Source organism: Electrophorus electricus, chromosome 8, assembly GCF_041902795.1.
Source record: "Electrophorus electricus isolate QZ-2024a chromosome 8, ASM4190279v1, whole genome shotgun sequence".
Taxonomy (NCBI): Eukaryota; Metazoa; Chordata; class Actinopteri; order Gymnotiformes; family Gymnotidae; genus Electrophorus; species Electrophorus electricus.
In genome coordinates this window covers 27,222,230-27,248,170 of record NC_137504.1, presented here as the reverse complement: position 1 = coordinate 27,248,170, position 25,941 = coordinate 27,222,230, and the positions used below count along the sequence as shown (strand labels likewise).

The 25,941-nt window shown below is 39.2% G+C and overlaps 2 protein-coding genes across 4 annotated transcripts; both read right to left on the bottom strand.

Moving 5' to 3' along the window:
* Window positions 1-11,514: 11,514 nt before the first annotated feature.
* Window positions 11,515-17,044, bottom strand: LOC145643300 (UDP-glucuronosyltransferase 2A1-like). 3 transcript variants are annotated; one of them, XM_027018802.3, is made up of 6 exons: window positions 16,552-17,044; window positions 14,554-14,702; window positions 13,875-14,006; window positions 13,152-13,239; window positions 12,782-13,001; window positions 11,515-12,012 (listed from the first exon to the last, which is right to left on the bottom strand). In XM_027018802.3, exons 1-6 carry the CDS (start codon window positions 17,033-17,035, stop codon window positions 11,727-11,729), a joined length of 1,359 nt encoding a protein of 452 aa, XP_026874603.3. In that variant the 5' UTR covers window positions 17,036-17,044; the 3' UTR covers window positions 11,515-11,726. The 3 variants fall into 3 exon arrangements, with proteins under 3 accessions (XP_026874603.3, XP_081575247.1, XP_081575248.1); XM_081719121.1 differs by having other exon boundaries at window positions 14,554-14,701; window positions 16,635-17,044; XM_081719122.1 differs by having other exon boundaries at window positions 16,810-17,044.
* Window positions 17,045-18,887: 1,843 nt separating this feature from the next.
* Window positions 18,888-25,341, bottom strand: ugt2a3 (UDP glucuronosyltransferase 2 family, polypeptide A3). The gene is made up of 6 exons (XM_027018825.3): window positions 24,551-25,341; window positions 22,089-22,237; window positions 21,451-21,582; window positions 20,837-20,924; window positions 20,526-20,745; window positions 18,888-19,485 (listed from the first exon to the last, which is right to left on the bottom strand). Exons 1-6 carry the CDS (start codon window positions 25,272-25,274, stop codon window positions 19,200-19,202), a joined length of 1,599 nt encoding a protein of 532 aa, XP_026874626.3. The 5' UTR covers window positions 25,275-25,341; the 3' UTR covers window positions 18,888-19,199.
* Between the last annotated feature and the right edge of the window lie 600 nt (window positions 25,342-25,941).

The window sequence follows — 25,941 nt, the reverse complement described above, 5'->3', positions numbered from 1 at the left end:
GGGAACATGCCTAGATGCAGGGAAAGGGCATCCAGTCATCCCTTGAAAGCTGCAGTTGTGGGTGCCATGATGACATATTCAGGGCGGGAGTTCCACGAGTCTATAACCCGACTAGAGAACCGAGCCTCGGGCCTGATGCAGTCTGACCTGGGCTTAATCAGTTTCATAGAATGTCCCTCAAAGCTGCCTATAGTGCAAGGAGAATATCCCTAGGGTTTCAAGCCTAGTGCCATAGTCCATGCCTCACATGCCGCATACCATCTTAGTGCCAACCTGTAAAACACGTTGCAGGGCCATTTTGTTCCTCACAAGACAAGGTGGATTTGCCTGAATGCAATATTCTAGGTGTGGCCTGACAAACGCTGAGAATATCCTAACAAATATGGCACCGGTGATTTTACCGAAGGCCCTACGAACCATCCACACGGAAACCTTTCGAGGCTGAATCCTGCTATTGATCACTAGCCTTGAAATCACCAGACAGGGTGAGGCCTGGGTCTTTGATCTGGCTGATGGAGGGGATATTAACTGTTCCAAGCTGATAACTTGTTGCAGGCAATTTGGGACCGACACGCAGTACAGAGCATTTCTCCCAGTTGATCGGTAGCTCCCATATTTCCGACCAACCCCAGTGCCAATCTAGGGCACTCTGTAAGTTATCTGCATCCCAGGCTTGTCCACAGGAGCCCATAGTTTAAGGTCATCTGCAAACAACAGGGATGACATTAGTTATGGTTGCATTAGTGCCTGTCAAACATACATTCTAAAATTACTTTTAAACATGGAAGGATTTGAGAAAATCAAATAAACTATATTATTAATTCATGAACATCAGGATCAATTCTGTAATATATGCTGGAACTTTGCAACAATGAACATAGATAAATAAAAATAATAACTGTATACCTTGAAGACAATGTGAGTTCTAAGTTTAAGTAAATTAAATGACTTGTCAACTATTTAAAAAGGCATACAGAGGAAACAACACCAAAAAAAGACTGAAATTGCAAAGCAGAGATATGATACACCAAACAACAAATCAATAAAAATAACAATAAATTAAGTGTGACCAATACATGTCTGTGAAGAACTACATATTTACATAAATTATTTAAAGGCATCTGAATTAAAATTAGAACTGATGCATTAAATCTACCTACCTCGCTAAGATACAAAGAGGCTGGAAACAGAGCAAAAGTAACTAATTATCCAGCTAATGTTTACAAATTATAACCTCTGCTCACAATACTTTCTAAGACACGCGTATTTCATTGGAAGCTCTTAAACGCAAAGATAAGTGTAGTTATAGAAACAACAACAAAAAAAAAACCCTAACATTATAACTCCCATACACCGATGCAGTGCCAGACGAAAGCATAATGATTTCACATCTGTATAGTACTAGGGGAAACAGGGAGAGCTGAATTCACTGGTGTCATGGTTTACCAGGCACCCCACTCGAGAGACATGCCTATTGTCTCACACACACACAGTGCACCTGGCCCACTCCAAGCGACTTGATTGTACCTGTGCCTTGTTTGCCTCCTGCACATTGCTCCACTACTGTGCTCTACAAGATGCCTGAAGGATGGTTGCTACTTTCTGTCTCAGTGCCCTGAGTCTTACCGCCAGTATTATCTATTTCTGTTATGTTTAGCTCGCTGCTATGCTCTTTCATATATTTCTTTATTCTGATATGAAGAATAAAGACAAGTCTTTCCTACACTCAAATCCTTACTGACGTCACAACCGGAACACCTGTATTGTCATAGTAGGCAGAAATCACAACAGTTTTTATTCACAAGGGGGCATTGCGAAAAAGTGGAGCTGAATTGGAAACCTGGCTGTCTTCAAAATAGTCTACTTCATGCTACTTGCGTACTGACTGGGCCCCAAATCAGTATGCCTATGTAGTATGCAACCGAAATAAAATGTTCCAGTACACAAAAGATACCCAGACCATGACCAGAGCTATCTTCGTGGTGTACTGCATACCATTATGCAATGGTGTCAGAAAATCTTTCCCAAGTGGGTGGAACCTTCATATATTCACTTGACTTTATCGTATGGTTTATGTTTGTTGCATACTGTGTACTACTATGGGGACCAGTATTCAGTGTATACTAAGTGTAGTATGCAGTATACTGTATGCAGAACACAGCCCATGTATGTGAAGGCAGCATTTTTCCCATATTAAAAGGAAACTTGGAATGACCAAGAGAAGCTGGTGAATGAACTGAAAATAGTGACGTTTAAACCACCGGAGAGCCTTTGTTTTGAGAAACCCGGGGAGTGGGCTGAGCGGAACAAACTCGCTAACTGATGGCGACCAAGATGGATAAAGAAGAGGGTCCCGTGCAAGTGAGCACTCTCATTTATGCCTTAGGTAGGGAAGCAGAGAACATGTTTAGCTCTTTCACATTTGCAGAAGGAGAAGAGACTAAAATGCAGTCATGGCCAAGTTTGTTGTCTACTTTATTCTGAAGCATGACATAATTTACAAGAGAGCCTGCTTCCATCAGCAGATGCAGCGTGAGGGATAGAAAGTAGAAACATTAATCCATGCTTTTTATGTACACTGTGATTTCAGAGCTAATTCTGAGCAACACATTAGAGATGGGTAGTGATGGGAATCTGGGAAAAAGAATTGTCATGAATGTTACAGCTCATATCAAAACTCAGGAAGCCTGTCAAAAAGGGGAGGTGAGAGCTCGGGTTAGCCAGCAAGGCGAGGTTTCATGTGCCATACAAGAAGTTGCCCAGGGCCAACATAAACACACAAAATGGCTAAAACAAAACAGTGATAAGAATAAGGAGAGAGACCAAAAAGACAAAATGAGGAGAGTGTGAGTATCCTACTCAGTGGACCAGTAGTTCAGACAATGGGATTAATAAAAACTTTTCCAGGTCAGCAGTGAAGTGTTTGTACCGTTCAAGACACAGCCAGTGAATATCCAGGAGAATGCCCAAACATATGTAGTCTACACAGCATGCAGAGTTCCCATACTACTCTTCAAACACATAAAGGAGGAACTGGAGAGTCTAGAGGTTAAGAGCATCATAAAAAGTGTGACAGAACCTACAGTGTGGTGTGCACCCATGGTTCCAGTCTCAAAGAAATCAGGAAAAGTATGTATCTGTGCCAATCTGAAAATGTAGTGAAGACATAATAAAGCAGCTGAACATGATAAAGCAGTCAAGAGAGAAACGTTTATACTGACAACAGCAGAGGAAATCATTGCAGGACTGAGTGGGCGCAGTGTTCTATTTACATTTATGGCATTTGGCAGACGATCTTATCCAGAGTGACTTACAAAAGTGTTTTGTCATTCATTCATACAATACAGCCTAGCCAGTATAGTAGGTTAGAGTTCAAGATACTATTGAACTAGAATACTGTTGAAATACAGGGATCAGTGCTGATGCCTAGAAGTGCAAAACACAAATAAGCTCTCAGACAACAATAAGTGCAATTAACAATACCCTACAATAAGTACTAGAGTTTCAGTTACTCAGCATAGGTGCAGGATCAGTGGTCATTTAAATATTCCACAAATTGATGGGTCTTCAGTCTGCGTTTGAAGTCTGCAAGGATCTCTGCTATCTGGACAGCCAGTTTGTTCCACCATCTGGAAGCCAGGACAGAGAATAGTATTGATTCTCTTCCATGAGACTGGAAACATGATGTTTCAAATCTAGCTCAACTTGAGGTTTGAAGTACTCAAGGTACAGATTGGGCTTTAACCATTAACATCATGTATGGAGCATCAAGATTTTAAATCTGAATCATGCTGCTGCATTCTGGACAAGTTGTAGAAGACTGATGACTCTTACAGGAAGACCATCAAGTAGCAAGTTGCAGTAGTCTAGCTTTGAGATTACAATAGACTGCACAAGTACCTGTGTGGCTTCCTGTGAGAGAAAGGGCTGTATCCTTCGTTTGTTAAAAAGAAGAAATCTGCAAGACTGGGACAGATTTGAAACATGAGTTGAGAATGACAACTGGTTGTCCAAAGTTATGCCCAGGCTACGAGCAGCTTCATAAGTGATACCAATGAGTTCTCAAAGGAAACTGTGAGGTCATGTTAAGGGCTGAACGTTGCTGGGATGTACAGAAGGTTGGTTTTACTGGGGTTAAGCTACAAGTGGTAGGCTGTCATCCATGACGCAATGTAAGTCAAGCATGCTGAGATACGTCTGGAAACCTGCATGTGGGAGGGTGGGAAATAATTGGGTGTCATCAGCGTAGCAGTGCCAGGAGAAACCACAAGAAGATATTACATCACCAAGAGAATGAGTAAACAAACAAAAGAGAAGCGGGAATAATACTGAGTCTGGGGGGACACCGGTGGAGTGTCTACATAGATTGGCTGTGGATCCTCTCCATGTTACCCAATAGGACCATCCCTCCAGATATGACTGAAACCATTTCCATGCAGGGCCAGTCACACCAAGGTTGGACAGGACAGACAGGATAATGTTGTGGTTATGTTGGAGCCTATTACGGAAAGATGGATGTGTGTGAGTGTATGTGTTCCATGTTCACTGCCAGGATTTTCTTCCATTTGAGACTTCGCCCCATTCCTCACTGGGCTTTCAAGACAACTGCTCCTACTATTTAATGGTCCCTCCCACAAGAGAGAAGGAGGAAGAGAAGGGAGACAGTTTTGTTGATTTGCATGTGTTGGTTTGTTTGTTTGGCTTGTGGTTGCAATTTTGTATGACTTTTGTGTATGACCTTGTTTCCCCCATTTTTGGACTTTGTTCTTTGGCTTTGCTCTTCCTGCTTCAGTAGCTGTATATATACATATAGAGATTGTATAAAGAGTATAAATATTGTTTGTCTGGTACTTTGGTGTTGGACACTGGTGGTAGGGAGTGACTGCCATTTTTGTTGGGTGTGGGCTTTGCCTCTGTTTATGTGTCAGGAAGTTAGGAAGGTCTGTTGTATGTTTCTTTTATTTGTTAGAATTATTTAGAAAAAATACTGCCAAACTTGCACAGATCAAATGCTGATTATTCAAATTTTCCTCTGTAGTAGCATGACTTTGCAAATGTTACTTCCATTGAGAATTTGGAAAGAAGAGATTGGTATGAGCTGAGGTCTGAATCTAGGTTATGATTTCCTCCACCACCTCTCTGAAGCCATTAGTTCGCTCCTGTGGCAGTGGAGAGCTTCTGTTAGCCAAGGGGCAGTTGGGGGAGATCTTACAGGTTTAGAGGAGAGAAGGCATCGAAGAGTAATCGATGAGGAGTGTGTAAAAAGGAAAGTATTACAAACTGTATCCAGGGAAAGAGAAAAAAGAGAGTTAGAGTGAGGAAAGCTGTACGAAATAGTAGAAATTATGGAAAAGGGAGTGATTGAGTGTAAATTGCAATGGAAGGAGGAAGAACACGTTGGGGAGGTATGGATGGAAAGAGTAGGGAGGGAGAGAGAGAAGGCTAGAAAGTGATGGTCTGAGGGGTGGAGGGCGGGTGACTGCAATGTCTGATGTTGTAGTGGTCTGGGTGAAAATCAGGCCCAGAACATTGCCCACACTGTGAGTCTAAGGGGATTAATTGAGGACAAAGTCAAATGATGTCAACAATGAAATGATGCAGGAGGAATGTAGCTTGTCTGATGGAAGGTTGAAGGCACCAAGAAGAATGTGTGGGTTTCCTTCAATGGGGAATTGAATCAGGAGAGCATCAGTGAAGTTATCTAGGGAACTCGGAGGGTGGTAGATTAAAGTGATGTGAAGTATGGTGGGGATAGACACTATAATAGCGTGAAATTTAAAAGAATAGATTGAAAGAGAGAGAAGGAAAATGGGGTGAAACACCACTTTGGACATAACAGTAAAGCTGTGCCACCATGCCTGCCAAGACGTCTTGGCGAATGTGTGAATGAAAAGGCAGAGGACAGTTCTCAGGGGTGATCCAGGTCTTTGCTAGAGCCAGGAAGTGTAGTGAGCAGAGGGTTGCTAGGGCTGAGATGAAGTCAGCTTTCTGGACAGCAGATTGGCAATTCCAGAGCTCTCCTGCCACCATGGTCTGTGATTGTGCTGAACATTGGGAGTAAATGAGGTTGCTGAGATTGTGTTGTCTATGACGATGTTAGTATCTCGGATATTTGTGGGATATGTAGACAGGAATTCCGAGACACATTTCAGATTGGAAAGATGTTTAGGATTGTGGATGTATCTGATGAAAATCTGAAAAAGTGTGAAAAAAAAGATACTTAGATGAGTTTCAGTCTCAGTGTAGATGAGGAACTACAGGTGTTGATAACTGCTGCACAAATATACGTCTGTAGAGGAGTCGTCCTAATTTAACAATTCAGTAACTGCTGTGTCTGCTCCCCAATTCACTCCTAGGGTCAAGGCGAAACTAAACCTGCAGTGAGTAATTACAGCTAACAACAAACAAACAGTTAGGTTCAGACAAGAAGCCTTGAATTTAACAGAATCTAAGGCAAAAGTAAGTAAACTCAGAGCTTACCTTAACCAACCAGAGAATAGTCCAAGAGAACAACCAAAGCAAACTCACCAGGTGCTGTAGCGGGTTCTGGCATATTCATCTTGAGAAAGATAGCCAGAGGCTGACAACTTTTATCACTACTTTTGCCAGATACAGTTTCAAGCATTTTCCTTTTGGTAGCAGTAGTGCCTCTGAGGAAGATTTACATTTATAGCATTTAGCTGACACTTTTATCCAAAGCAACTTAAAATTAAATAGCTTACTGAATACAACTTGAGGGTTAAAGGCCTTGCTCAGGGACCCAAGAGTGGCAGCAGTAGGGATTGAACCAGTGACCTTCCAATTACAAATCAACTACCATAATCACTGAACAAACAAGTGCCATCTGCTATGGCCACGCAGCAGATGAGAGGTTATAAGTTCTAATCAGGTACATATAGTCAGGATGACCAGAGCATATTTAGAACTCATACACCAGTAATGAAGAGTTTTTCTTTGTGAAATGTGAAGTGTATATGCAGAACGGATTAGTATATAGAGGTACCTGAATAGAGCCAAGATACTAGATTGTATTCATGATGGCCATCAACGCTTATCTAAGTGCAGGGACAGGGCAAACACCTCAGTATTGTGGCCTGGTATATTATCCCAAATCAAAAGCCAGGTTTTAGCTTGACAGTCATGCCAGGAGTAAAGAAAGGCTCAATCCAGGATACTGTAACTCTCCACATTATTGGCAGACAGACCATGAAAGAGAAGCCCACACAATTGGAAGAAACTCAGTTGTTACTTTAATAGAAGGGCATTGCACTGTAACAGTATGGATCTACCCTAATAAGAGGAAAGGGGAATTTAAAAGGAGGAGATGTCACAGTATTTGTGACACTTTGCATTCATAAGGGGTGTTGCCAAAATGTGTTGCTTATTGAACTGAATTGGGAGCATGTATGTGTAGACAGCAGTTTCCCCTTATTAAATTACTTGGAATGACCGAGTCTTTCGCCTTTCACTTCCTGAGTTTATTACATGAACATACATCATTTGGAAGTTCTAGGACCCACGTCAAACACAAGGCCCATGGGCCTGATGTGGCCAATGAAATCCAATCTGGCCAATTAAATTATTTAGATTTTCAGTTCATGTTAGCCCAGTTCACAATCTGCTGCACTACAATCTCCAGCATGCACTACAATGTAATGTGTGCCCCCACCCCCTCTCCCAACAACATTCTATGGGACAGCAGTTACACCACAATTGTACAACACCAGTCATATCACCAAACATACTAACTCCATTTCAGCAGCAGTCCAACCAATATAAATGCCTAGCTATCTTTAAAAATGACCAAAAGAAAAGTGACCAGTGAATGCAGGGGTTTTTCAAGAGAGGTGGGAGCTCGAATACCTTTTTACTTCTAAGACGGATAGGCCTAACTGTCTCATTTGTGGAGATAATGTGACCGTAAATAAACAATATGATATTAGGCACCAATAGTGATAATGCAGTAAAAGCCAGTTTCATAGTGGCAGAAGAAATACACAAGTCAGGCAGGCCTTTTACCAAGGATGCTTTTCTGAAGCAGTGCATGCTTAAGGTTTACGATGTAATGTGTCCAGAAAAGCAAACGTTTGCAAATGTCAGCTTTTGCAGAAATATAGTGGCCGATCGGGTGAACGAGCTAGCCACCAATCTAAAAGAGCAACTGACTGAAAAAGGAATTGACTTTTTAGCTTATTCAATTGCTGTTGACCAGAGCAGTGATTCTACTGATAGTCAGTTGTTAGTTTTCCTTTTTGGGGTGGACTCCAAATTATGTTATGGAAGAGCTTGTGGTTGTAAAATTAATGTGTGACACAGCCACTAGAAAAGACTTTTTTTTTTCAGAAAGTGGAGAAATGTGTGATTGTGTAAGGGTTTGCACCAGGCCAAGGCCCCTCCGGCCACCAGAGGGACGCCTTGAGTCAGGCACACTACTAATCAGGCTTGATGCACAACAGCTGTGCTAGATCTATATAAGCCCAGTGACCCAGTCATGCAGAGCTGGGTCTTTGCTAAAGTATGGAGCTGAGTGCCTAGCCAGTAACTTTTGGGTATTGAGGTCTGTGAGCCCTTGTGCTACACCTCTTTTCTGCTCTGTGAGGGTCTGTGTTTTTACACATCCCCTCCCTTCTCCCATTTTCTGTCTTGAGTCTATCTCTCTCCCAAGGTTCCCCTTAGTCATTAAAGTTCCTCCCTGTTTTCAGGTTTTGTTTGGGGAGTTTTACTTTGGTTTTCCCCAGTGCATCGGGGCTTCCATTATTCCCTGTGGCGTCCTTTGTTCTCCCTTTTTCCATGCTTGGCGTGGTGTTTAGATTTTCCTCTTGTTTTTTTCCTCACACAGGTCTTTTTGATGGCTGCCACAGTCACAGGGAGTTTGTTTGCCTCACAGCAAAGCTCCCCACCTTTGTTTTTTTTTTGGTTTTTTTACCTGTTCTCAAATCTAACTGTTTTGCACATGGGTCTACTGTCATTCAAATGTGGTAACTCACCCAATAGACTTTTGGTGCCTTCACCTATCTGACCTGGGTTTGAGCCCTGTTATGGGTTGATGTGACAAGTAACACTGGAGCAAAGTCACAGGACTGATGATGGATGGAGCTCCACGCAGACATGCCTTGGTTAAGTTGAGGAAAAGTGTTGAAGAGATTTTTATTTTTTTTTTAAGTTGTGCAAGAAAATAATTTAATGGAAAACAAAGGTAAAGAAGTCATAGAGCTAAAGGATGAAACAGAGCTAAGGTATTCTTTTTTTGTGTGACATCAGGGACCATCTAAACAAGCTGAACCTTCACAATCTTCTGATCACTGACTTGTATGATCATGTGAAAGCCTTTCAAACCAAATTGAGCTTTTGGGAAAATCAAATGCGCTTTTCGGCCTCTCAAGTGAGCGCACTACCAGAGCTTGCAGAGTTCTCAAGACAATTTACAGGTTTTGAGATCCAAAGGTTAAATTTTGATGTTGTCCGCAATCCGTTTGCGGCTGATTTGGAGAGTTCACCACTGAACATGAAAATGGAGCTGGTAGAACTACAGTGCAAAGGCGCTCAAGGCCAAGAACAACTTGGTTGAAGCAGCCAAGTTCCCTTCTTTCATCACAGAAACAATGTCCGAGCTCTGCCTACACACTGCCCATGTGCTGTCCGTGTTTGGTAGCACATACCTGTGTGAGCAGTTGTTCTCTGTGATGAAGACAAATAAATAATTTCACAGGACTCCTCTTACTGACAAATACCTTCATTCCATCTTGAGGCTTTTGTCAGATCAGAAGTTAATCCCAAGAATTAATGAATTTGTAACAAAAAAAAGATACCAGGTGTCTAGTTTAAGCAAATAGGTATGTTTAAAAATGACTACCTCCTGAGGTTTAACAGTTAGGCTATCTTATTGTTATGCAAGTATATATTTTAATTATTTTGAATATTTTAATGTAATATTTCAAGGTCTACTTCAAGTGCTCATATTTTGCTGTTACATTTTTGTCCTAATATGAATTAACAATGGACATTTCAGGAAATATAGTAAAATGAATAACAGTAATATTATAATATAGTAATATAGTAACATTTTTAAAAGTTAAATTAAAACATACCCATTCTCCAGTTTTGTTGAGATTTTGAATATGGCCCTTTAAGTGGCTGAATTTGACACCCCTGTTCTAGGAGGTCAAACCAATTCATGTTAAACTATTAGATGTTTAAATTATGACACCCATTCTGTTCGGTTCTAATGTTCCAAGAGAGTAGATGCGGTCTAGAAAAATAAAATTATGAGAGCAGATCAAAGAAAAACTTCAAATTGGAGATCATCATTCACTTCAGTGAACAGGTAATCCCACATTGCGTGGTCACAAGACTATACAGAAACTCTAGGCAGAGGATACAGTTCTTCATTCTGTAGAGGAAATCTATGTGACCCATGTACCAGAGGGCAACCCCTGGCACAGAGATGCGCCACAGTGCTCCCAAATGGGAAAATCACACTAATGAGAAACAACAGGTTGTGTGCCATTTCAAATTGTTCCTTACTCAACTTTGCCAGGAAGTCTGAATGTGCAAAGAACTTCCAAAATAAACTATCTGGACCTGTTCCCTGGTCATATCCACTCAGTCTTCTTTATCTTCAGAGAATCATGGATCATGTTGTCATTTGACAGACTGTATTTCCAGTACTTCATAAATTTTTCCAGTCTGGCTAAGAATTCATGGTTGTGGCCAACATTTTTGAACTATTGTTTGCTTGAAGGGTAGCCTTGAAAAAGGCTTTTCAATTAGGTGTGCCACTATGTCTGTCCACTATATATGACCAGAATGGCCACACACATAACAGCAAGCCCTTGTGGTTTTGATTAGCACCCAACTCTGATAGAAATGCATATTATACTAACAAATAATATCTAAAATATCCTATATACATATGTCGATGTTTTTTAAACTTTATTTATAAACTTTTTAGATTATTTTCCAACTCACTTTTTTTTTTTACCACTTTTGTAACCCTCTGAAGCGTTAGATGGGTTAGATTGCACATCAGTGCTGTATACTCAGAATCTCATCCAATGATTTAATCTTTTTTAATTAATGACTTCATTTCATGCAACCTCATCATAATATAGGCACTGCATGAAGTATTAAATACCTTCTTATAATATACATTTGAGACCAACAACTTGTGCAAATTTCACTGACATGACAAAAATGTAGCCAGATTTAAAACTCACAACCATTTTTCATATTGAAGAGTCTTCCTTTACAATCTCAATTACTGAAGGATTGATTTCTTTTGGCATCTGAGCAATACAAGTTTTGTTACAACAAAGCTTAGGGCCATAAAAATATCTCATCAAAGAACTAGGATGTAACTAAATCCAACAGTACTTATTAAGTTGTACAAATGCAAAACACCCAAATGAATGAAACAAATAAAAGCTATAACATTTCAGTTTTATTTTGGTCAAGGCAAAACACTACAAGATATAGATAATGCCATGAACTTTGAGATGAACAAAGATGAACAAAAATGACTAGTGAAACATGTCTGATTACTTCAAACTATGTTGAAATCATTGTCCTTGCTGGTCAAGGATTTAAAAGTAACTGCATTGGATCAAACTGAAATGTAAGAAACTACTGCATTTATCATATACATTAACAGCATTTTAGGCTCCCAGCACATGAAGGATTACCCGATATTACTACTAATACTAATATAGTGATACACACGAACTTAGTCACTCTTTCTTGCTCTTTCTTGTTGTGGTCTTTCTTAAACATTTATGGAAGAGCCAACTGCACATTTTCACAAAGATGAACATGACCAGTGCAGTTATGGAGAGTAAAAAGGCAGCCACGTCCAGGCAGTGGTACTGGTACCAGGTGAGGTTATGGGCTTCTACTCTCAGGTGCTTGGCCCCCTTGTTCCGCATCACATACTCGATCCAGAAGACAGCCTGGTCCAGAGGCTTCATAGGTTGGTCATGGTGGATCCGGGAGAGTCTCATTATGTTCTCTTTGTACCTGAGATTAGAAATTAGAAGTTTGTGGAAAAGCTTTGAAGAGTGTGGAAGCTACGAATGCTGGAGTTTTCCCAATACTATGGCTGTCTGAGTAAAGTACAGACTCAAATATGCAATTTGAGTCATTTAAATAATTATGGATGTTCTGGCTTGAAATTTCCTGGGGTATCCAAATAAATGGGATTTTGTGGGAGGTTTGAGGCATAAAGGAAGATGGCAGGAAAATGGAGGAATGAAAGAAAGCATGGCAGCATTAAATAATTAATTATTGTCAGTATGAAGTGGAGGTTTGTTCTTTGAGTCAGAAATGTAAAAAATCAAACTTCATACTCAGTTTGATTTTTAGGTAATAATGAAGGGTTAGAATAATGAATGCTGACAGCATGTAATTGACTTTAGACCAACACTGAAATCTTTACCAAAATGCACTGAATGAAAAATTTAGGAGGTGTGACAATTAGTTTCTACTGGATAGTGGAGGGATGATCCAAAGGATATAAGAGTAAGCCATTAAGTGCTATCAGTATGAAGGTTTGTGATTTCAGTCAGCAGTAAAGTCTAAATGTGATGACTTTGATTTGTAACTCGCAAGTTCATTAAGTACCAACATAAACTGACTGCTAAGGGAGGATCCATAGATTAAGGGGTTTCATGTCTATGAATCAGAAGGGAGCAGTCCTATGGCTGGTGGGTAATCTTATATTCAGCACCTCTAAAATGGATTCCATCTGCAAGGATCTAGTTTTATAAAAATCAAAGGATCAACTCACAATGGATTGTGTATAACATCAATGAGAGCCTCCTTCAGGTCTTTGGCCTCCATTTTGTTGATGTCAAGCATTACAGCTGCTCCCTTTGTTCTCATGTGGTTCATGTTATCTGGCTGATCAGCAAACAGTGGTAAACCCACCATTGGGACTCCATGGTAAATAGCTTCATACAGCCCATTAGTCCCACCATGGGTGATGAAGGCCTTGGTTTTAGGATGTCCTGTTAGATACAAATTCTTAGTACATGTTGAAGACAATTCACTATCAAGACCTCACATAGTGTGTGTGTGTGTGTGTGTGTGTGTGTGTGTGTGTGTGTGTGTGTGTGTGTGTGTGTGTGTGTGTGTGTGTAAGTGTCTGTGTTCCTTACCTAGTAAATCATTCTGTGGAATCCAGTCATACATTTTTGTATTAGGAGTGAGAGTGTCTGGCTTCTCTCCTGAGTATCTCCACAAGACCTGGAATTAGACACTGAGATCAAGACTGAAAATGAAGCTCATTTAAACAATTTACACTATATTGACACCAAATCAATAAATGTGCCAAAATACGTAGTACTAAATAAACCATTTCACAAACAATTTTTTATCCCTTCTTTACCCTAAACATAATCAGGATTTAAATAAAAAACTTTACAGTTTGGGTGGTTCCTGGATTATATTCTTTTGAAACCTTTCAAATGGAGAAACAAATTTATATTAATTAAATACGTTGTCGTAATCTTTTTTCCATTTCATTGATTATAATGATAATCTAATGATATGATCAAATTAAACCAACAATTCCCATATATGAAAATGCATTCTTGGCTTCTAAAACCTAATAATTAAATTAGATTTTATATGTATGAAAATGCATTGAATTATTCTTGGCCTCCAAAGCCTTTGGAAAAACTTTAAAATAATCATATTACTTGGACTAGTTGCACCATGCAACTATAATTGCATATTTTAGAGAAGGATGGAGTAAATAACACATTAATGAGATTATGTTGAATAAACACCCAGCATCAGATCCACTCCACTTAAGTGTATTTTGACCAGATATCACAGTAGCACTGGAGTCAGCAATATTTAATAGTGCATACTAAGACCTTTTGAGGGATCTGCCCAAGTGCTGAAGCAATGATGTTGGCTCTCTCTTTGGTGAAGTTATTTATCATGGAGCCCAGTGAAAACACCACAATGCCATCATCCCCTGAGCTCTGAACAAACTCCTCCATCTCCTACAAAACCAAAATAGCAGTTATTAATTATAACAGATGCATATATTCTAGTCATACTCTCACATTGCTCAAGATGTCAGCAGCTGATTTATAGTGTTGTCATAAATTATAGAAAAGTATTTATGTTGTGGATTTAAAACAAACAAACAACAAAAAAAACCATTAAAATTAACATTATGGCTAAACAAAAAAAATCAACCTTTTGCTACCAGACTGATGTCTAATATTAAATTTGACTATGAATTTATTTCAAACCATGTCTGTGAAGATGAGGACTATAGGCTTAATGAGTGTGTTTGCAGCTAATCAACTCCCATTCTATATTTATTGTTAAGAAAATTATGTTTTCCATAAAAGGGCAGTGGTCTTAGCCTAAACCTTGTTCCACCACTGCATAAACTGCTGCCTGTTTGTGTGTTAAAGGTTTGTATGTGTTAGATCTGTAGTAAAGGTCAGGCAGTAAACCTCAGGGAATGTTTGATTGCTTGTTAATTCTTAATGTTTAACCCAGTGCTGTTAAACAACCAATGCATGATGATAATCTTACTTTAGGCAGGGGCTTTGCAGGCTTGCAGTGCAGCCCACCCACAAACTTGAAGTTTGGCAGGAATGGTCGTGGATACTCAAAGTCCCAATAGGATCTGATCAACCAGATGTCAACCTTTCCCACAGTGTCACACAAGGTTGTGGGTTTGCCTGTGAAGTACAGCAGCAAAGATGGAGGGACAAACTCATATCAGGTTGCAGGTGATTGTAAGTGGTGTTTAAAGCTGCTGTAATAGCTTTTAAAATTATTTCTAACTTATGCCAGACTAAGCCAATAGAGTTAATATCTCCCTATTCTCCATATTTTGAAAAGTCAGTGTAGCATCTCCCCTGCTTACTTCCTACTCATACATGAGACAAAACCTACACTGGGTTTGTGCCCACTATTCGGCAGTAGTATAGCAACTGTTGTACATCTATTTAACTATTGCTTGCAATAACGACAGTGTAACATCAGTACCTATTAAATCAAATAGCTTGTATGTATTTTCTACACCCTACCGCAGAAATACTACATTCCAATCAAACCATGAATCTTTATGAACCTCACTTTGTGCACAGGGTCACAGCCATGCTGAAAAAGGAAACAACCTTCCATCAAATATTGACATGGAGTTGGAGCATATGACAATCTAAAATGTCTTTGTATTCTGTAACATTAACATTGTCCATCACTTGAATTAAGGGTCTTACTCCAAACCATGAAAATCAGCCTCAAAACATTCTCTAAAGGATATCTGTAATGTAGTTCCAGCTACATTTTTCAGAAATTGTATCTTTGCTAGCTAAATGGCATTTTAGAGTAGCTTACTGTTCCAAAACAAAAGTTTGTTTACTGACTTTATATTTCTTCTTCAAATTCAAGTATTTATCAACTGCTAACATGCCAAAAAACTCCACTGAGCAGATGCATTATGAGCCATATGCAGGCATCATGCTCGTGGGACAAGGTAGTTTTGGAGCAATTTTTAAGTGCTGCCCCTGGCCCCATGTTCTTGTGCTCTTCTCATGTAGTCTGCGCTTATACCTGTTGTGTGCAGGTGCAAAATAACTGACAGACAGGGAAGACCACCCCTCTTGTGGAGAAGTTTCTAAATGTACTGTCACGGTTGGTCGGCCGGCTAGCAGGAAGGACAAGCCCACTCCTGCTAAGGATCACACCTCTTACCTGCCCTGTTCACAGTCTCCTGATTACTAATTATGTTCACCTGTTTCTTAATTACTTTCTGCCTTATTTAAACTCACAGATCCCAAGAGACTGGGCTGCACATTAGTGGTCCTTCGACATCACATCAAGACAAGTCACTGCATTACCTTGAGAAGACTGGTATTTCTGTATTCTGTGTTTTGTTAGGTGCTTCCAACGTTGAGAACCCGATAGAAAATAAAGAGCACTTTCTTGCAACCCTGCCTCTCGCCTCCACTCAACTGCTGACATCACGTGTATTGGTAGACAACATTAAATGTAACCTTGTCCAGCTGATTTATTTACCCGACACTTTTGTCCAAAGCAACTTACAATTATGACTGTGTCATACATTAGCAATTGAGAGTTAAGGGCCTTGCTCAGGGGCCCAACAGTGGCAGGGCTTAAACCAGCAACCTCCCAATTATGTCAAGTACCTTAACCACTGCGCTACCACTACCCACTGATTTACCTTACTGTATTTGTTTTTTTTCTGATAATTTTTTTTCTATCTGGAATAGACATACATAGTAGTATCTGCATGCATTTAAATTTTTAATTGGCTCAGGAAAGTCACAGCCACTATCAGGGTGTGTGTGTGTGTGTGTGTGTGTGTATATATATATATATATATATATATATATATATATATATATACAGAAATAAGTTTTTTAGTTTTTCTGGAGCGTGTTGGTGCATGTTGGCAGAGAATGATGTGAAAATAAACAGTGGTAAAAACTTCTGCACTTACACACATAGATGTATAAAGAATTAAATATTTCTAAAACTAATGGAGAAATTGTACTGCCTTACCCATTAATTTGGTATAATGTTTATCAAATGTAAACATTGTTTGCAGTCTGAACACAGCTGTGTGAGCAATGTACAGCAGCATGTTCTCTAATCGCTCTGCAAAGTCCATGTGGTCTGTGAGATGCCCTTGGGTGGCGACCGCAGGGACATATGATGGTGGAGCTGGCATCTGTCCACAGAGTCGCTCAAAGGTGTAGGCAAAACTGAGTCTGAGAGACATCACATTGGGCACACCAAGCATCTCTGCCAACAGGTCACTGCATGGCATCATTGGATCATAGAAAATCACATCATAGCATGACTCTCTAAGTGAAGTTATCAGTTTTTCATCAAGGAGCATTCCATCGCAAATTTCCTCAACATAACTAGTAAATCCAGCCATCATGTTCCAAAATAAAGACAACGTCTGAATCGTAGATGCATTTTGACTCATCCAAGCATTGATAAAGTTCTGCCACATATTCTGTGCATCTTCTTGTTCCATGTTCACTTTAAAAACCATGTATTCAAAGCGTTCCTTTTGCGCATGTTTCACTGTAGGTGAAGCTGTGTGTACCAGAACAGTTACATTGTGATTCCGATTGACAAGCTCCTCCACAATTGCACGCATATTGTGCCAATGACTGTATTCACCAGGAAGCACCAGCACTTTGCCATTGAGAGATCTTTCACACCTGCTCAGCAACAAAACTATCAAGGGAAAAAAATATCTGAATATCACCATATCGAACAATAAAGACCAGGCAACTTGTTCCTTGTGCAGTCAAACAACACAGAGCCAGTGCAAGCTTTTGAATGTGGAGTTTGCTCTACACACGTGGTCTCTGAACTCTCAATGAACTTGCAGTCACCCTATGATTGATGGCAGAAACCTAAAGCTATAAAATGCCCTTGCATTACTGTCATGTGGAAGTTCTAGGAGGTCCAACAAGTTTAAATTTTAAAAACTATTATATGGTTAAGTCATAACCTTCATTCCACTCGATTCTAAAATTCATCTAAGAATGTAGATGAGTTCCAGAAAAAAAATTAAGGGAACAGATCAAAGAAAAGTTTTAAATTGGAGATCATCATTTACTTCAGTACTTTTGCAATGTTCACAAGACTAAACAGAAACTCTTTGTAGAGAATATATAAAATATTCTTCACTCTGGAGGAAATCCATGTGATGCATGTAGCAGGGGCCGACCCCTGGCGCATAGGAGGGTGGTGTTGGCAGCTGCCCACAGAGTCGCTCGACAGCATTTCCAAATGGGAATATCAAACTGACAGCAGGTTGTGTGCCGGCAGTTCCCCACACATGGTCATGGGGTCTGTCAGAAGAACTGTTCCTTACTCAACTTTGCCACTAAATCTGAATGTGCAAGGAACTTCCAACATAAGGTACCTGGTTCTGTTCCCTGGTCATATCCACATGATCTGCTTTATTTTCAGAGAATCCTGGATCATGTTGTCATTTGACAGATTGTATGTCCAGTACTTCATAAATTTCTCCAGTCTGGCTAAGACTTTTAGGCCATCCTTGTTCAATTATTGTGAGATTTCCATTGAAGGATAGCCTTGAAAAATGATTTTCAATTAGGTGTGCCACTATGTCTGATTCCCTTTTAGGTGCCATTTGAAGTTTGCTGGATAATGTAGCATGTACACAGACAGTGATATTTTAGTAATAATGCTGTTCTTCAGAATGCTGTGAAGGTCCAGGCTGCTATATAACAGGCTTTGTAGTGAAAATAAAAATGTCATTGCTCAGATTTCCTGTCATTTTGCTAATAGACATATTATAGAACCCTTCAGTATATGACCAGAATGGCCACATACACAGCAGCAAGCCCTTGTAGTTTTGATTAGCAATACACTGATAGAAATGTGTCCTATAGTAACAAATAATATCTAAAATATCCTACATGCATAGGTCAATGTTTTTTACTTGATTTATATGTTTAGATTATTTTCCCACTCACTTTTTGTTACCTCTTTTATAACCCTCTGAAGGGTTAGATGTGTCTGATTGTACATCAGTGCTGTATACCCAGAATCTGATCCCAAAGATGTAATCTTTTTTAATTAATGACTTTATTTCTCATCATAAAGTAGTCACTGCATGGAATATGAAATACCTTTTTATATTATACAATTGGGACCAACAACCTGTGCATATTTCACTGACATGACAAAAATGTAGCCAGATATAAAATTCACAACCATTGTTCATACTGAAGAGTCTTCCTTTATAATCTCAATTACTGATAAACTGATGACCAGGATGTAACTAAATCTGACAATACTTATCAAGTTGTACATATGTATAACACCCAAAATGAATTAAACAAATAAAAGCTATAACATTTCAGTTTTATTTTGGCCAAAGCAAAACACTTAAAAAGAAAAAGATATAGATAGCCATGAACTTTGAGTGCTGCAAAATTGAACAAAAATAATTTGAGAAACATGTCTGATTACTTCAGACTGTGCTGAAATCACTGTCCTTTCTGGTCAAGGATTCAAAAGTAACTGCAGTGGATCAAACTGACAAGTAAAAAACTACTGCATTTATCATGTACATTAACAGCATTTTAGGCTCCCATCACAGGAAGGATTATCCGAAATTACTACTTATACTAATATAGTGATACACACTAACTTAGTCACTCTTTCTTGCTCTTTCTTGTTGTGGTCTTTCTTAAACATTTACGGAAGAGCCAACTGCACATTTTCACAAAGATGAACATGACCAGTGCAGTTATGGAGAGTAAAAAGCCAGCCACGTCCAGGCAGTGGTACTGGTACCAGGTGAGGTTATGGGCTTCTACTCTCAGGTGCTTGGCCCCCTTGTTCCGCATCACAAACTCAATCCAGAAGACAGCCCGGTCCAGAGGCTTCATAGGTTGATCATGGTGGATCCGGGAGAGTCTCATTATGTTCTCTTTGTACCTGAGTGAAGAAATGAAATAGATTCTGGAATATAAAGTTGGAAGCATGGAAACTAAGAATGCTGGAATTTTACAGTACTATAGCTGTCATAATAAAGTGCAGACATATGTGATTTGTGATATGTCATATAAATATTTAGGATGCTCTATCTTAAATAATCCAAGTGTAACAAAATGAATGGGTTTCCAGGAATATTGAGGATTAAAAGAAAGGATATTGGAAGGATAATGGGATGAAAGAAAACATTGTGGCATTAAATGAGTGCTGTCAGTATGAAGTGTGGTCTTGTGCTCTCAATTAGAAATGTAATCATTATACCAATTCAGATTAGTTTATTTTGATTCTCCTTCAACTTTCAAGATAAACTAATCTGAATTGGTATAATTCAGTATAATTCAGAATTGATATAATCTCAAACCCTTTATCATTCCATATATATCAGTTTATTTTGATTCTCCTTCAACTTTCAAGATAAACTGATATATATGGAATGATAAAGGGTTTGAGAAATTAGAGCTGGCAGTATGAAATACAATGGTATTCTCTGGATAAAAGATACATTTTTATATTAAGTCTCTTGACTATATCTTAATGTGTAAAAATTTATCAAAATCAGTTAAAGTACTAGCATTATATAATTCAGTACTGCCAATATGTAACTTGATCATATGACAAATAGGTTGGGCCAATTCTAATATAATCCTAAAATTGATAGCTCCAACATTAAACAGTTTAAGGACTATGAAAATACATTGTGTTGCACCTACATGACCGAGAGAGAAGATAGAAATGATAGATGAATGCTATCAATATGAAGGTTTGTGGTTTTAGTCAGCAATAGATTCACTGAAGTGAATGGATTTTTAAGGGTGGGTTTTATGCATAGATGGGAGGGTCCGCAAGATATACTGAAGAAATTAGATACATGTGAATGATAAAGGTTCAGTATCACAGTTGAAGGTAATTCTTATACTGAGAACACTTAGAATGGACTCAATCTGAAAGGATCTGAATTTACAGAAATAAAAATATGAACGTACAATGGATTATTTATAACATTGGTAAGAGCCTCCTTCAGATCTCTGGCCTCCATTTTGTTGATGTCAAGCATTACAGCTGCTCCCTTTGTTCTCATGTGGTTCATGTTATCTGGCTGGTCACCAAACAGTGGTAAACCCACCATTGGGACTCCATGGTAAATAGCTTCATACAGCCCATTAGTCCCACCATGGGTGATGAAGGCCTTGGTTTTAGGATGTCCTGTCAAAGGCAAATTATTAGTTCATGTCAGGGACCATTAACTACAACAATTTGTTGTAATATATATACATATGACAAAAATGCTCCTTACCTAGTAAGTTATTCTGGGGAATCCATTCATACAGTCTTGTATTAGGAGCGAGAGTGTCAGGCTTCTCTCCTGTGTAGCTCCACAAGACCTGTAATTAGACAGAGAAATCGAGACTGAGAATAAAGCTCATCTATGCAGTTTATGCTATATTAACAACAAATCAAGAAATGTGTAAAAATAGTCAGTACAGACTAAATAAGCCATCTCACAACCAATTTTCTTTTCCTGCCTTTTTTCTCCCAATGACAAGGGAATTCAACTAACAATACTATAACTGCTGTGGGAGGCTCATGGCTGCTGAATCCTTTGAAATGTTTGCATTCCAGACTACATTCCTTGGACCAACAGTACGAGCACAGCAAAATCATAAATTTTATTGAAGGGGAAATGAACAATACAATGGAGCTAATCAAATACCCACAGCGGAGTTAGAAATTAAATTTAGAATTTAATACCATTCATCATGCTCAGTAATAATAATGAAGAACCTCCTCCATCCCCTGAACTTCTGTTTCTAAAGTGAATCTTCACTACAACTAGATGATGATCTTGAACTCAAGACAGCTGGAACTGGACTAAATGGAAGCAAACAGTTTAACAGTGCCAACTGAGACCTTTTGAGGGATTTGCCCGAGTGCCGAAGCGATGGTGTTGGCTCTCTCTTTGGTGAGGTTCTTTACCATGGAGCCCAGTGAAAACACCACAATGCCATCATCCCCTGAGCTCTGAACAAACTCCTCCATCTCCTGCAGAACCAAAATAATAGTTACTAATAAAACAGATGCATATATTCTAGCCATACTCTCACATTGCTCAAGATGTCAGCAGCTGATTTATATAGTGCTGTCATAAATTACAGAAAAGTATTTATTTTGTTGATTAAAAAAAAAACAACATTCAAATTCACAGGATAGCTAAAAAAAAATTCAACCTTTTGCTACCAGGCCGACATTTAATATTAAATTTGACTATGAATTTATTTCAAACTATTTCTGTGTGGATGAGGACTATGGGCTTAATAAACTGCCATTCTATATTTATGGTTAAGAAAATTGTTTCCCATAATCCCAGGTCTTAGCCTAAACCCTTTTCCTCCAGTGCTTAAACTACTGACTATTTTTGTGTTAAAGGTTTGTATCTATAAGATCTGTATAAAGGTCAGGCAGTAAACCTCAGGGATTGTTTGATAGCTAGTTAATTCTTAATGTTTAACCCAGTGCTGAAAACAACCAATGCATGATGATGATCTTACTTTAGGCAGGGGCTTTGCAGGCTTGCAGTGCAGTCCACCCACAAACTTGAAGTTTGGCAGGAATGGTCGTGGATACTCAAAGTCCCAATAGGATCTGATCAGCCAGATGTCAGCCTTTCCCACAGTGTCACACAGGGTTGTGGGTTTGCCTGTGAAGTACAGCAGCAAAGGTGGAGGGACAAACTCATATTAGGTTACAGGTGCCTAAGTGAATTAATTTTAAAGTTCTTGCTAACTGCTAGACTTAGCCACTGAACAAGTTCATATATATAAAAAAAATCTGAAGAAGATTCTAGGTGAGTAACTGCTGTGTACTCTAGAAAGAGAGAGAGAGATTTTCAAAGTTGTAGTAAAATATAGAGTTTTCAGAGAAACAGAATATATATATATAAAAGCTCTGGAAAAAAATAATAAATAAGAGACCACTACAAAATTATCAGATTCTCTAGTTTTACAATTGATGGGTATGTGTTTGACCAGGCTGAGTTTTATTCTATATTATTACTGGCAACATTTCTTCCAATTTCCAGATAAAAATATTGTATTTTAGAGTATGTTTTTTTATGAAAATGACTAATGGTCAAAATAACAAAACAGTTACAGAAATTTCAGACCACAAATAATGCAATGAAAACAAGGTCGTATTCATTTATAAACAACACAGTGCTGATATTTTAACTTAGGATGAGTCAAGAAATCAATCTTTGGTGGAATAACCCTGATTTTTAATCACAGCTGTCATGCGTCTTGGCATGATTTCCACCAGTCTTTCACATTGCTGTTGGGTAACTTTACACCACTCCTGGCACAGAAATTCCAGGTGCTCGGCTTTGTTTGATGGCTTGTGACCAACCATCTTCTGCTTGATTACATTCCAGAGGTTTTCAATGGGGTTCAGTTCTGGAAATTTGGCTGAGCATGATAGGGTCTTGAGCTGGTGGTCCCTCATCCACACTTTGATTGACCTGGCTGTGTGACATTGTCCTGATGAAAAAAAAAAAAAAAAAACAATAATCAGAATTGGGGAACATTGTCAGAGCAGAAGGAAGCAAGTTTTCTTCCAGCAGTTTTGTGGCTTGATTCATGTATCCTTCACAAAGAGAAATCCAGCCTTGCTGAAACACCCTGCACCAAATTTCACAGTGGGTGCAAGACAATCTGGCTTGTAGACCTCTCCAGGTCTCCATCAAACCATTACATGAACAGATATTGGACAAAGCTGAAAATTGCACTCATCAGAGAAGATGACCTTACTCCAGTCCTCTACAGTCCAATCCTTATGGTCTTTGCAAACTTCAGTCTGGCTCTTCTTTGGTTCTCATTGATGAAGGGCTTTTTTTCTAGCTTTGCATGACTTGCCTCCAGAAGTTTCAAACTGTCCTCGCTGTGCAATTCACTCCAGCTGTTGCATGCCATTCTTTTTGTAGGTCACTTGACATCAACTTATGGTTGTTAAGTGACATTCAAATGAGGTGGCGATCGTCACAGTCGGTAGAGAGTCGTTTTTGATCTATGCAAGTCTGTAGCTATTGTTATTCCATGTGTTTGTTGCTTGGCCTTGTTCTTATGAAGCACAGTTTTTGACATTTTCAAGATGGAAGCAACCTGATGCTCACTGTATCGCTCTGCCAGTAAAGCTACAATTGAACCCTTCTTTTCCTCATTAAGAACCTTTCTTTTCAACTCCTTTGGCATGGTCTATAGCTGTATTTTGACTACACTTATTTTTTGGGTAGTCCTAGCACTGCTTTTCCCATCCAGCTGGTCCTATAACAAAAGAATAGTGATGACCGCAGCAGTGTTTTTTTTATACTGTTGCTCCCTAGAATAGGATTTTGTTAAGGTGATCACCTATTCAGCATCTCATTAAGTAGAAAGAGGTATTTGTCAAGCTGTCACGATACGGCCCCGCCCCCTCCTCAAACCTCTTCGTGTGTTTGTTCGTCTGTGTTGCCACGACCTCTCATCTCAGCCACCTGTTCTGTATTATGTGTAATCGTCTTGAGTGTATATATGTCTCCTGTGTTGTAGTACGTGTTGTTGGTATTTGAGGTGTGCACAGCGTGTGTGCTGTGATAAATGTGTCGTCTGTGTATAGCACTAAATCATATGTTTGAACATGTCCCTTCTCCGCATCTTGTTTGCCTCGTCGCGTCACACAAGCAATTAAACAAACACTTGAATGGAATAGCGGCTGTACATAAAAGTGGTCTCTAATTTTTTCCGGAGCTGTATATATATATATATATATATACACACACACACACACACACACACACACACACACACACATCACAGAAGGAATGTATGGAGAAGTGGAATATGCTGGTACATGGCAGAGAATGAGAGAATGTGAGAGAATGATGTATAATGTGAATATAAACAGTGGCAAAAATGTTCAGCACTTACACACATAAATCCACAAAGAATGAACTAATCGGAAAGAAATTGTGCTATCTTACCCATTATTTTGGTGTAATGCTTATCAAACACAAATGTCATTTGTAGACTGATTATAGCTGTGTGAGCAATGTATAGCAACATGTTCTCTAATCGCTCTATGAAGTTCATGTGGTCTGTGAGATGTCCTTGGCTGGCGACCGCAGGGACATATGATGGCGGAGCTGGCATCTGTCCACAGAGTCGCTCAAAAGTATATGCAAAACTGAGTCGAAAAGACAACACGTGGGGCACACCAAGCGTCTCTGCCAACAGGTCACTGCATGGCATGACAGGATCATAGAAAATCACATCATAGTGTGACTCTGTAAGTGATGTTGCAAGCTTTTTATTGAGGATCATCCCTTCACATATTGTCTCAAGATAACTTGTAAATCTTGACATTATATTCCACATGAAGGATATCTTCCCAAATATGGTTGCATTCTGATTAATCCAGATATGGATAGGTGCCTGCCACATGTCCTGTACATCGTCTTTTTTCATGTTCACTTCAAAAACCATGTATTCAAAGCGCTCCTTTTGCGTGTATTTCACCGTAGGTGAGGCTGTGTGCACCAGAACAGTCACGCTGTGATTACGATCCACAAGCTCCTCCACAATCGCACGCATATTGTGCCAATGACTGTATTCACCAGGAAGCACCAGTACCTTCCCACTGAGAGTTATTTCACACACATTAAGCAGTAAAACTACCAAAAGGAGAAAAAATCTGTATATCATCATACCGAACAGTAAAGACCAGAAAACTTGCGCTTTCTTGCTCCTTCCTAGAACTTGGCGTAACTTTCGACGGGGCGGAGCAGGCCATACGGGAAGGACGATTCTTATTGGCTACTTCTCTATCGTTTTACACGTGGTCTCTGACCTGAATGAACCCTATGACTGATGGCAGAAAGCTAATACTATAACCTGTCCAGGCACTACTGCCATGTGGAAAATGACAAATGCACACGCACAGAAACACTGTAAGGGGTACATTATTATTGTTCCACAATTTACTAAGCAATTAATCCCATTTTGCCATGGTTACAAGACTAAACAGCATATCTTGAAAGAGTTTAAATAAAAAAATGTTCACTCTCTGGAGGAAAGTCTGTCTCCTGTCACGTAGCTGGGTGGTGTTGGCAGCTCTCCGCAGAATCGCCCCAGAAACGAGAACCTCACAGTGACGGTAAATGGCAGGGTTATATTCTAATAATAATAATAGTAAAAAAAAAAAATGTTTATAAGCAGATTTCAGGATACTCAAGGACGCTTTTCAATAGCAAATGACAACATGATAAGAATAGCAAGGTAAAAAACAAGAATAATAAAACGACAACAAAGTAGATAAGTGAAAATAAAATGAGAGATTAAGACATGGTAAAAGTTACAATAATCAGTGACAGTA

Bases quoted from the DNA above. Each gene is read 5' to 3' on its own strand.
- ugt2a3 (XM_027018825.3), bottom strand. From the start codon at position 25,274: ATGATGATATACAGATTTTTTCTCCTTTTGGTAGTTTTACTGCTTAAT. The intron at 21,583-22,088 runs GTAAGATCATCA...TTGGTTCTGCAG, and splicing joins CTGCAAAGCCCCTGCCTAAA to GAGATGGAGGAGTTTGTTCA. The intron at 20,746-20,836 runs GTAAGGAGCATT...TGCCTTTGACAG, and splicing joins TCCCCAGAATAACTTACTAG to GACATCCTAAAACCAAGGCC.
- LOC145643300 (XM_027018802.3), bottom strand. From the start codon at position 17,035: ATGGAACAAGAAGATGCACAGAATATGTGGCAGAACTTTATCAATGCT. The intron at 14,703-16,551 runs GTAAGGCAGTAC...TGTACTTCACAG, and splicing joins ACATTATACCAAATTAATGG to GCAAACCCACAACCTTGTGT. The intron at 13,002-13,151 runs GTAAGGAACACA...TGTATCTAACAG, and splicing joins TCCACAGAATGATTTACTAG to GACATCCTAAAACCAAGGCC.